This window comes from Periplaneta americana, chromosome 10 (genome assembly GCF_040183065.1).
Source record: "Periplaneta americana isolate PAMFEO1 chromosome 10, P.americana_PAMFEO1_priV1, whole genome shotgun sequence".
Lineage (NCBI taxonomy): Eukaryota > Metazoa > Arthropoda > Insecta > Blattodea > Blattidae > Periplaneta > Periplaneta americana.
This window is the reverse complement of record NC_091126.1, coordinates 144,787,400-144,800,201: the sequence shown is the minus strand read 5'-3', so window position 1 is coordinate 144,800,201 and position 12,802 is coordinate 144,787,400. Positions and strand designations below refer to the sequence as shown.

At 39.3% G+C, this 12,802-nt stretch overlaps 1 protein-coding gene across 2 annotated transcripts in view; it reads right to left on the bottom strand.

The window, feature by feature from the left end:
• Window positions 1–2,825: 2,825 nt before the first annotated feature.
• Window positions 2,826–12,802, bottom strand: part of LOC138708062 (zinc finger protein 16-like) — an 83,917-nt gene continuing 73,940 nt past the window's right edge. For both annotated transcript variants that reach the window (XM_069838192.1, XM_069838193.1), the window contains 2 exons: window positions 9,210–9,385; window positions 2,826–4,269 (listed from right to left, as the gene is read on the bottom strand). In XM_069838192.1, the coding sequence (XP_069694293.1) occupies window positions 3,189–4,269; window positions 9,210–9,385 (1,257 nt within the window). In that variant the 3' untranslated portion in view covers window positions 2,826–3,188. The remainder of the gene's footprint in view (window positions 4,270–9,209; window positions 9,386–12,802) is intronic.

Sequence of the window (12,802 nt, the reverse complement as noted above, 5' to 3'; positions counted from 1 at the left end):
TCCACAAGAAAAAAAAAGCACTGTATATAAATATTAAATTGCATGATTAGTTCAGCTGCCATCATGAATTCGATTCTCCAATAATGTAAAGTAATTCAAATATATGTTTTTTTCTATTGTTACTTTCTTTCATATGATGGTATTTTGAAATAAGGACGTTTCTATAAAATTGATGCAATGTTTGAATATTACTATTGTGTATAAGCTAAAATACTAAATTGGAAAATTAAATTTAAATTAAAACAAATAGCACTGCATGCTAATACTTATTTACTTACAAATGGCTTCTAGAGAACCCAGAAGTTCATTGCCACCCTCACATAAGCCCGCCAGCTCCTATGGCACTGGGCTAAGCATTAGTGGGTCTGACTCATATGGGGCTGGTGCAGGAGAAGGTAGATTTGGTGGTGTATCGTTATCAGCTATGACTGGTGGCTCAGGGTTTGGTAATAGTGGCAGAGATTCTGATTCCCGGAGTGCAGTCTGACAGGAGGTGCAGGTGGCTACAACTCGAGTGCAGCTGAGAGATACTTCAGAGATGGAGCTGGGGTAGGCTCTGACTATGCAAATGCTCCATCTCACGGGGCATTAGGTGCAATGCATCAGAGAATGGTGCCCGAATCTGACACAATCATTGTCAAAAATTTGCTCTCTGCTGCAACTTGGCACATGCTTCGAGATAATTTGGAATTTGGTTTGAAGAAATGCGAGGTTTTGGGAACACAGGTCTGTGGACAGGGTTGGCAGACATGGGAGGTCTTGATGGTGGCAGCCTCGTCGGCTTTTCACTTAGTGGAGGTGATGAGATCGTTCTAGGACTTGGCCCAGCTGCATCAGGCCTAGCAAACCTTGGCGGAGGCAGCTTCATTGGCTCTTCACTTGGTGGAGGTGATAAGTTCGGTCTGGGAGCCAATCTGGGTGGAGCTGCGCATTTGGACTCAAGTCTGGGAGGAGGATTTGGCCCAGCTGCATCAGGCCTAGCAATTCTTGGTGGAGTGGGCGGAGGCAGCCTCATTGGCTCTTCACTTGGTGGAGGCGGTGAGACCGATCTGGGAGCCAATCTGGGTGGAGCTGCGCATTTGGAGGCTCAAGTCTGGGAGGAGGATTTGGCCCAGCTGCATCAGGCCTAGCAAACATTGGCGGAGTGGGTGGAGGCAGCCTCATTGGCTCTTCATTTGGTGGAGGCGGTGAGACCGACCTGGGAGCCAATCTGGGTGGAGCTGCGCATTTGGAGGCTCAGGTCTGGGAGGAGGACTTGGCCCAGCTGCATCAGGCATAGCAAACCTTGGCGGAGTGGGTGGAGGCAGCCTCATTGGCTCTTCATTTGGTGGAGGCGGTGAGACCGACCTGGGAGCCAATCTGGGTGGAGCTGCGCATTTGGAGGCTCAGGTCTGGGAGGAGGACTTGGCCCAGCTGCATCAGGCCTAGCAAACCTTGGTGGAGTGGGCGGAGGCAGCCTCATTGGCTCTTCACTTCGTGGAGGCAGTGAGATCGATCTGGGAGCCAATCTGGGTGGAGCTGCGCATTTGGAGGCTCAGGTCTGGGAAAGGACTTGGCCCAGCTGCATCAGGCCTAGCAAACCTTGGCGGAGTGGGCGGAAGTAGTTCCTATGGCACTGGTGGGTCTGGCTCATATGGGGCTGGTGCAGGAGGAGGTGGATATGGTGGTGGATCGCCATCAGCTATGGTTGGTGGCTCAGGGTTTACTGGTCTCTATCCTGAGCAAGATTAATCCAGTCCCTACCATCATATCCCACCTCTCTCAAATCTATTTTAATATCATCCTCCCATCTACACCTTGGCCTCCTCAAAGGTCTTTTCCCCTCAGATCTTCCAACTAACACTCTATACGCATTCCTAGATTCACTTATATGTGCTACATGCCCTGCCCATCTCAAACATCTAGATTTAATGTTTATAATTACGTTAAGTGTAGAATATAATGCGTGCAGTTCTGCATTGTGTAACATTCTCCATTCTCCTGTAAATTAATCCCTCTTAGCCCCAAATATTTTCCTAAGCATTGAATGTTAATATATTAAAAATATCTTAAAAATTTAAACATACATAAATACATTTGAAACCCAGTATTTGGAATGTGAAGAAAGTGATTTACCACTAAGCCATAAAGATTGCGTAGGGAATATGTCATTTCATGACTACTACAAATTGACTTCAACCTTGATGCTTAACTTTTCCCTATGTGCATCAAGCGTTAACCCAAATGACACTCAGACAAATTCATACTACTGGAGAACGACCATTCTCTGTGTCAAAGGGTGTACAAAATCTGTTTAATAATAGACCAAAAGGCTTTATCTCGATACATAAATGGATAATGAACAGACACAGTTTGACAGATGATCAGAAAGACTACTCATTGAAAAATTATAGCAGATGCTGCGAAAATGTATATATAGTATTTCAAAATATTAAAACGTAGTATTTTTCATAATTCATTCCTTTCTATACATTTCATATAGAAAAGGTATTTGTGTTTCAAATATAGAGAAGTGAGGAAGCCATCAGTGATGTTTGTACCTTCAACAGAATTTTATGTTCTTTAGGTCAGAGCTCAGTCTTTGCACATGTGCAACTTCCTTAGTATCACAAGTAAGTAGCAAGCTGGTTATCTTCCCCCACTAAAAAACTCAAGACATGTTTAAATTGAACTCGTTTAAAACCTCTTATGAAAGTATACATGGTATATATTAACAAGTACGAAATTTTTCTACAATGTAAAAATGCCAATATTATACAATGTTTCAAAAGTTCGAATTAAACACTATTAAACGCAGCTATACTAAATTATATACACTGTTTGCACATCTTTTAAAAAACATTTATACACTAAAACCTGTAACATACATTCATAGATCATTTCCTAAAAATATATTATATTAATCTGATTATTCTACAATTTTGTTTCAAAATTAATCTTATTATGGGAAAATGTAAGCATAAGTTCCACTTGTGACTTAAATCTTTATTAAAAATATTTCCTTTCACACAGCAATGAAGAAATGAAAGGGAAATAAAATACCTCGGCTGTAACGAATACACTCGTGAAATTTATCACTTTTAAGTACAGACAGTTCTATTTTGCCATTTTACTTGGTAGGATCAGAAGAGAACCTTTATGTAAACTACCGATCTAGAGTAACAAGTAGTTATACAGCCCTCCCACTATCATGCAGAGTGCAATCTTCTGTATGTCTCCAGCAATTCGTTTGCAGCAACTGTTGCAGGAGTACAAAGGTATGCTGTAGCAGCAGCTGATGACACCTGAATCATGGCAGCTGTAGCAGAGTTGTTTCCTGCAGTGGCACCTGCACTTGGCTGCGTTGTCACATGGTGCAAGATGTTTGGTGCAAGGAGAGCCGAGTTGTTTATTGTTGTTAATGGAACATTATTGTGGCTGAGTGCACTGGCCACGTTGGTCTCGGTGGTACCAACATTTTCCACCTGGACTTGACTGGGCGTGTTGGTTGCAGCCTGCCCACCCTGTATCTGTTGCTGTTGGTTCTTGTTTCGATGTCTCTGTTTGTGTGTAATAAGATACTGCTTCATTGCAAATCCTTTACTGCAGATGTCACATTTGTACGGGAGGGAGATTTCTGCAGTAGAATTGGTACCATTACCTTCGCTGGTTCCATCATTATTTGCCATAGATGAACCTGGTGTGGCATGACTTCCACGATGCATCAGGTAATAATGTTTCACAACAAATGACTTACCGCATGTCTCACAAATATATGGCCCAGCTATACCGTGAGTTTTGCGATGCTTATGTAAATTGTCTTTTCGGCTGAAACTTTTCCCACACAAATCGCACCCATGCATTTTTTGTCCTGTATGAGACACAGCATGTCGTACCAAATGTTCTTTACGGCTAAATGCCTTCCCACAAGACACACATACGTACGGTCTCTCACCAGTATGTAGTTTCCTATGCTGAAATAGATGTTCTTTCCTTTTAAATGGTTTACCACAGATCTCGCAACCAAAGTTCCCACCACTGCCTGCTGGATTGCTGGCATTTTTGTCTGTGACTGTGTTTTCCGACTCCTGATTTGTCGCGCAGTTGCAAGGCGAATGCGAATGAAGTTCCTCAAGAGTAGTGAAGATTTTACCACAACGCTCACATGGCCTTGCAGGAGGATTTGGAGCAGCAGCCACTTCCACAAGGGTTGCTGTTGGGCCAGCAGTGCCATCAATGATATTCACACTCTTCATGCGTAGAAATTCACCAATTTGAGCTATTGACGACCTGGTAAAAATAGTAAATACAAATTACAATAATGTTATGTTTAGTCAAGTCAACAGTCCAGAGACTGGCTGCAAGCAAATAAGGCTTCACTCATGAGACAACTAAGGCAGGGGATAAAGAAGTTTTGCTGCCAGTTCAATTTTCCCTCTATTGCATTCATCACTGATTAGTAACGTAATATTTCACTAATCAGTTTTTTTTCCTTGTACGGAAGAGGGATCCGAAGGCTTACACTGCAGCCTGAGGCTTATTGTGCTTACTACTCCTATTCTTGTGAATGATTGGGTAGCCAAACGACCGCGCTCTTGTACAAGTACAGCATGCTGCACCATGAACTTAACCCAGGCTATTGCATGGATGATGATGATGATGATGATGATATGTGAATTAATGATGGCAAAATGAGTCTGAGGTCCAATGCCTAAAGTTACCCAGCAATTCTGCTTCAATTGGTTGAGGGAAAACCCCAGGAAAAAACTCCAACCAGGTAACTTGTCCCAATCAGGATTTGAACCCGAGCCTGCTAGTATCATAACCAGACATGCTGACCATTACTCCACAGCAGTGGACTTACTAATCAGGTTTAAGAAGCATGCAACAATTATTGTTATTTCTGTGCCACATATAGTCAAGTGACATATCAGTCAGAATCTCAATCAGAGTAAAGAGTTTTAAAAGCAAAGAAAAATGAATTTACTGACACACACCATTAAGCTGGGAGTCTAATAATTGTAAAAATAATTTAGAATGTGTCGTAGAAAATTATGCAGAACTTGTAAGGCACAGGCAGTATGTGTAAAAGAAGTCAGGGAAATGTTATCAAATTAAATAACTTAATTTCACCCAAGAGCATGTACCATAAACTATAGATTATTAGAAATGTATTGTAACAAGTAGTTACACATACCATACAAGAATGAACCTACATTTTGAACTTTTTTTTATTATTTACAAAGCAAATATTGTATCACTAAAGCAAAGAGGAAACTTAATGGTTTGAGCAAATTGGCATTAAAACTGAAAAGTCTTTTTTTTCTTTGTACATGACTGAAGCAATATTTCCAAATTGGTCACATACACATATATTAGCCTTTGCCAAGAAAAGATATGGCATCCATTAAAGATCAAGTACTCGTTAATATACATCTATCTTGAATATTGCAGACTCTAACATGTTTTAATGTCCATTAATTTTATAGTGCTATTTAAATGAAATAAATAACACGTAAATGGTTGAGCAAGTAAAGGACATGAAAGGAGTTCTTAACCTATGGATCGTGATCCAAACATGGGTTGCCATGGGTTTTGAGATGGATTGCCAAAGCTTCACGGAAAAAAAGTTAATTAAATTACTTCATTAATATTATAAATCTCTTCAGAACTATGGTATTATGAACGATAATGAAAACACAATAACGTGTCTCTATATAATACTAATAATAATAATAATAATAATAATAATAATAATAATAATAATAATAATAATAAATTTCTACAATTATGTATACAGTGTTGTTATTTTAGCACTGTTTCATTTCAAAACAGACCCATAGGTCGCGCCAATTTATTGCTTAGTTGATTTTGGGTCTTGGAGAAAAAAGTTTAAGAACCCCTGAAATATGATTTATGAAGAGTAGAAAATAAAACTTCACGGTAGATTTCTTAAAAAAATTTGGCTAGTTAGAGAAGGTATACATCAAGAACAAATAAATTCTCAAGATCTGAAATAGATGAAACAGAAGTTAGTATTAAAACTCCTCTCCACAGAATGGAGAATACCAAAAAACCAGAAGTGCCAGCATATTTAAACACAAAGCCAACTGCAAATATGAAAGAATCATCAGGGGAAAAAAAAAACATAATGAGCATATAAAGAATAAATTCCAGAGTAGAATAATTATTATCAATCCCAGTATGAGAACATTACAAAAGGAAAGCAGAATCTTTCATTAAGGACACCAATGAAACAATGAACTGTAAGATACACTCTATTACAGAACTGAATCTTATTATACAATTGCAAAAACTATGACATATTGCACAAAGAGAACCACTAAACTGCAAACCAGCACATGACGTTTGTGCTATTTGTTTAGTGTGGTATTCATTGCTGTATGCAGGAATTGTAGAGGTGCAGGGTTATAAAAAAAGTAAGGTCAATTGTTAAGGAGATAATAGAGGACCTGCTTTGCTGCAAAAAAAAAATGTTAATACCACTTTCCGAATCTGTACCTGTTTTCAATGATAAACATTCCTTTGATTGTCATATTCTGTAGATCCATTTGTTGTTTTATTTCTCTGAGTATGCACTGTTCTGGTTAGTGTACTGTATTTCATAGCCTACATTCGGATTCTCCAAACTGTAGTGAAACAAATAGAATTATTTGAAATGTGGTATGGAGAAGGATGGATCATGTGAAATGGACAGACAGAATAAGAAACAAAGCTGTGTTGGAAAGAGTGGGTAAAGAAAGAATGATTCTGAAACTTAGGGGAAAGTCGGGTAGTATCGGACATCGGGTAGTATCGGACAGTGCGTTTCTTTCATCTACCACCTAAATGACATGGTTACGTTTCTCTATGCGACATCACAGAAACGTAACCATGTCAATCAGGTACTACCATCGTGTGATAGATGAAAGATACTCGCTGTCCGATATTACCCGATGTCCGATACTACCCGACTCTCCCCTATCAGGAAGAGGAAAAGGAATTGGCTGGGTCACTGGTTGAGAAGAAACTGCCTACTGACTGAAGGATGCACTGGAAGGAATGGTGAATGGGAGAAGAGTTTGTGGCAGAAGAAGATATCGGATGATAGAAGACATTAAGATATATGGGTCATATGAGGGGACAAAGAGGAAGGCAGAAAATAGGAAAGACTGGAGAATGCTGGGTTTGCGTCAAGTTAGATGTACTGCTTGATAACAGATGTACATATCAGCCAGAACCTCAATCAGAGGCAATAAAGAAAGTAAACATACGAATTCGAAATGAGACAGTAGTACAAGTGGGCAGCTTCAAACACTTGCGATGAACAGTACTATAAGTAGTAACAAAACTGATTGCAATTATTTTCTTCTTACTTAAGATAGCTTGAATAATCAATACTTTTTTAATGCAACTAGAGTTACCATCCGTCCAGCAAAACCAGGACATGTCCTCTTTTTTAATCATTTTATCCTGTCCGGCAGGCATTTAAAAAAAAAAATTTGAAATGTCCGGCATTTCGTATTTCAACTAGAATTAATATTAGTATTGAATAATGTGCGATATTATGAACAGAATATCTAAACAAATGGTGAAAACCTATGAAAGAATTTAAGTGCTTTCAATGGTTGAAGCTGGAGCACATAAAAAATATAAAATATGATGACCTATTGACATGCATTGAATTCTTACACTCTAAAAATGTCACTATTCATGATTCTAAGCTATTTTATCAATTTTATTCTGCAATGTACAAAAATATGCCAATCAAGTTAATTTGGACGAAGATTTAACTTTACATAAACAATGGTGCAAATTCTTCAATTACAATAGTTCTGCGAGCACTGAAACTTTCTTAGAACTCTTAAAAATATGTCAATTCTATTTCTCTATCCCAAGTTACAATGGAAGTGCTGAGAGAGCATTTTCCCTAATATCTGCTCAATGGACAAAAGAACGAAATCGCATGCTAACGGAGACAGTCAGAGGTATCATCATGGTGACATATAATTTCAACGACATGTCCTGTGAACAGTTCCATAGTTATTTGTTACAAGGTGGAAGTTTGTCTCTTCAGGTTCTTGTGCACACAGTGATGCTAATTATTGAGCTGATGTCTGGAAGTCAAAAGGAGGGTAGCAATGGAAAAGGGAGTTTTTAATAGAAAAAGGTGTATCTTCTGGAACTTCCTGCAAAAGAACTAAGGAAAAGACTAGTGAAGTGCTTTGTGTGGAGTGTGGCATTGTACAGTGCAGAAACATGGACGTTATGATGAAGTGAAGAGAAACGACTGGAAGCTTTTGAAGTGTGGGTATGGAGATGGAACGTGTGAAATGGGCAAACAGAATACGAAATGAAGTTGCGCTAGAAAGAGTGTGTGAAATTTTAAACTGTAAATTATGTTTTATTTAATGACGCTCGCAACTGCTGAGGTTTTATCAGCATCACCGGTGTGTTGGAATTTTGTCTCACAGGAGTTCTTATACATGCCAATAAATCTACTGACATGAGCTGTCGAATTTAATCACACTTCAATGCCAGCAACTTGGGTAGGGATCGAACCCACAACCATGGACACAGAAGGCCAGCACTTTATCGACTGCGCCACCCAAACTGACGAGTGGGAGGAAAAAGAATAATGCTGAAACTGAGAGAAGGAACTTTCTACTGAAGGATGTGCTGCAAGGAATGGTGAACAGGAGAAAAGTGTGGGATAGAAGAAGATAGCAGAAGATAGACATCCAAAAGATGTATGGATCGTATGTGGAGACTAAGAGGAAGGTAAAAAAAAGGGGAAGATTGGAGAATGCTGGATTTCTGTGAAGACCTGCTCTTGGGCAGAAAATGATGAATGAATGAAACAGTATTGAAATTTGTAAGTATAAGCTATCATAGGGACTCATTTTAAAACAAAGAAAGAGTATAAAATCAACTGGTGTTATCTTTCCTTGGTAACAAATTAAATGCAGAGTTGCCTGGAGGTGTAGAAATTTCACAACAAGCCTTGAGTTGAAATTTCCTAGAAATTTCATGGGAATGCTATAAATGTAGGGTTGCATAAAGCTTAATACTAAGGTTCAAGTGAATTTACTCTGTATATTACATGCTTTATTTATTCACTTTTTCCTGAAAATAGAACAATGACTATTCCCTTCACTATTGGTATGAATATACGTAAAAACTACCCCACAAGATCACAGTTATAGCAATTTGTGCTAGATGGTTGTTACCTCTGTAAAGCTACATGCTCCTCTGGTCTGAACAGTGTCTCTCTGTCTTTGTTAAAATTGAAATGAACGAGCATTTCTTGCCCTGGTCCTGCTGTGGTGAAAGCCACTGCTGTTGCTGCTGTCTGCTGTTGCTGCTGCTGAGCAGACACATCGCCCTCCTCGCTACTCTCAGGCGACTGAAAGTACAAACACAACAATAAGTAAACACATACTAGAAATATACACTGTCGTCCTCAGAGATCTACTGCGTGTTCAGTTCAAAGTGTGTCATGGCTCGCTGTATGCCGTCATGTGGCTAGCCAACGAGCCTAGAGAATTCAATCTTCCTACACTTCCGCAAAGGCATATTACCTATGTGCCAGAGAAGTTGCCTAGCAAGTACGGCATTCATTCTGAAGAGTATGTACCAATATGTACGCTAACGCCGGTAGTGGCAAAAATGTGAACTCTTTGGAAACACGTACTGAGGTGAGTTTTTTCTTACTGTCGAGATATGGGGAGAGGCTTAAGATGATTACTTACGTATTTGTTGACATTAACTTGGACGGTCAACATGGACACGAAGCATTTGATTTGTGTTGTGGAATGTTGCCGTACGCAATTGATGATAACAAATACCCTGCGTACGACTTGCCCGCGCAAAACACAGTTCGAAAGAGGTTATGGTAGCACACACACATACCATACAGGCTGCCATCTGTTGCTACGACGTTCAAGTTATACCGTACACATTCTCAAGTTCAGATTGAACGCCTTGATTAATAGGCAACTTCTCTGACATAAAAGCTGAAACTCGCTTCAAATCGCTGACTCAACAACAGTGACATCATGACACTTTAAAATGAACACCCGGTAGTGTGTGTTTAGAACCAGCCAAAGGTATATCAGTAGTTAAAGTCTTGAAAAAATGAGGTTAATGAGCTTAATGGGGCATTTGTAGCAATAGATTTAAAAAAAAGTATGTAATACTGTCCCCTGCAAGGCAAAGTATCATAAGCACCAATGAGTTTAAGGTTCTTAGAATATATTGTTCAGCACTGCACATCGACTGTAAAAGTTCCGTAATCCTCAACAACTTTTTTCCTTCTGTGAAGAAAACACGAAGGAAATCTTTATACAGTAAAACCTCCCTAAAACGAAACACAACCGTTCGAGAACTTTTTCGTTTTCACAGGTTTTCGTTTTATAAAGGGTTGAATATACTATTGCAAAATGCTCACTGTAAGAAGAACACAGTGAAGAAATAATTTGAAATAAAAGTTACTACAGAACATGGAAAGTGACTTTTATTTTCATAATTATTAACTTTCGTAATTACAGCCTCTCTCTCCCTCTCTCTGCACCCTAGTTTCTTGGCCCCCACATTTCATTTAAAGTGCATTGCCGCGACTTTTTTGAAGGGAACGTTGTAGGATTTCCTTTGAGTCCTGCATCAATTCAGAGTGTAAATTGCGCCCTGATCCATCAGTTGTGTAAATGAAGTTGTGTTTGATGGAAAATAAATTAACTTCACGTTAGACAAATCAATCCTTGGATGGCAGGTAGCGTTGTCTAAAAACAGTATGACCTTACGACCTTGACGTCTCATTGCTCCATTAAAATTATGAAGCCACTCTTCCATGACAGAACTGGTCATCTAGGCCTTTTTATTAAATCACACAGTTTTCCTTTATTCACACTGCTATTTAACAATGTATTGGCATATTAACACAAAACTCAGAATAAATAAACGGAAATGTGAAACTAAATTTCCTTGACAATAAGCATAGAATACTGACATGGTTAGAGAAGCTTCACCCCAACGCCTGAAAAAGAATAGTGAAAGTCTTCCAAATCATTGCATGTGCAGTCACACAAAAAAATTGTCATGCTTCGTACAGTATTATCACAAAATAAAAATGGTTTGAAAGAATTTAGCGACAGTTGCGCTTAAAGTTATCCGTTTTAGTCAGGTTTTTTTTTTATCTAAATGGTGCTCAAAAACGATTCCATTATCGTGTTAGGCAATTTTCCGTTTTGAAGTATTATTTTACATAGGAAATCATTCTGTTCCCAAATTTATTTTTCGTTTGTGCAGGTTTCCTTTTTATAGAGGGTACATTTTAGCAATGTTTTACTGTAATTCACAAGTAAGATACATGTATTTTGAGTCCAGTAAATTGTTTTCTCAATTGTAACATTTCATTTAAAGCTAATTTAAACTAAATATAACTTGTATAATAACAAGGTAAAGGTATCCCCATCACATGCCATGAAGACACTTGGGGGGCATGGAGGTAGAGCCCCATGCTTTCCATGACCTCGGCACTAGAATGAGGTGGTGTGGTCGGCACCACGCTGACCGCCTTTTACCCCCGGGAAAGACCCAGTACTCAAATTTATAGGAGGCTGAGTGAACCTCGGAGCTGTTCTGAAAGTTTGGCAATGAGAAAAATCCTGTCACCACTTGGGATCGAACCCCGAACCTTCCAGTCCGTAGCCAGCTGCTCTACCAACTGAGCTACCCGACTTTGAGAGAGTTGGGGCGGCAAATTTTAGCACTGCCTAGGGGCAGCACTATACCTAAATCCGGCCCTGAGGACCCCAGGCAAAATTATGAACCATTTCTTCGCTCATATCTTCTGCTTAAATTAATGTACAACTTCGCAGGCCCTGTGAGACTACATTGGTCTCTAATGCTGGGAGAAAAAAAAAACAGTTCTTAGCATTGATACAAATCTTCTGAGCACCTCTAAGAATCGTCAAACTTGGGGAAAGGATTAAAACTGTTTGAATAATTTCAAGGAAAAATTGTTCCGGGGTTGGGTATCGATCCCGGGACCCTTCGCTTAGCGAGTGAACGCTCTTCTGACTGAGCTACCCCAGGAACTATACACGACACCGTCACAATTTTTCTTTTGTATCCACACGACTCAAGTGAGTTGACAAGACGCCAGAACTCAACTATGAGTGCACACAAATACTTGTGTGACTTAAATGTGGCTTTCTGTTAACGTACCTTCAGTAACGAATGTATTATACAAATCTGGCTTTCAGGTAGTAGCTCCCTGTAAAGCAGGTTTGAATAATTTCAAGGAAATGCCAGATTTGTGTAATACATTCGTTACTGGAGGTACGTTAACGGAAAGCCACAATTTAAGTCACACAAGTATTTGTGTGTAATCATAGTTGAGTTCTGGGGTCTTGTCAGCTCACTTGAGTCGTGTGGATACAAAGGAAAAATTATGACGGTGTCGTGTATAGTTCCTGGGGTAGCTCAGTCGGAAGAGCATTCGCGCGCTAAGCGAAGGGTCCCGGGATCGATACCCGGCCCTGGAACAATTTTTCCTTGAAATTATTCAAACCTGCTTTACAGGGAGCTACTACCTGAAAGCCAGATTTGTATGATTAAAACTGTGTTAACAGTGTTAGGTATCCAATGTTAAAGACACAAGCACTATGGATTCACTGAGGCTAAACTGCACATAACATACTTCTAGATCTTTGCTAGAGGACTGTTAAAATACTTGTTCAAAATTTGCAGCTATACATGGATTTTGATTCTCTTATACTTGTCAATTTTTATCTCTGTGAGATAATTTACATAATGCCTC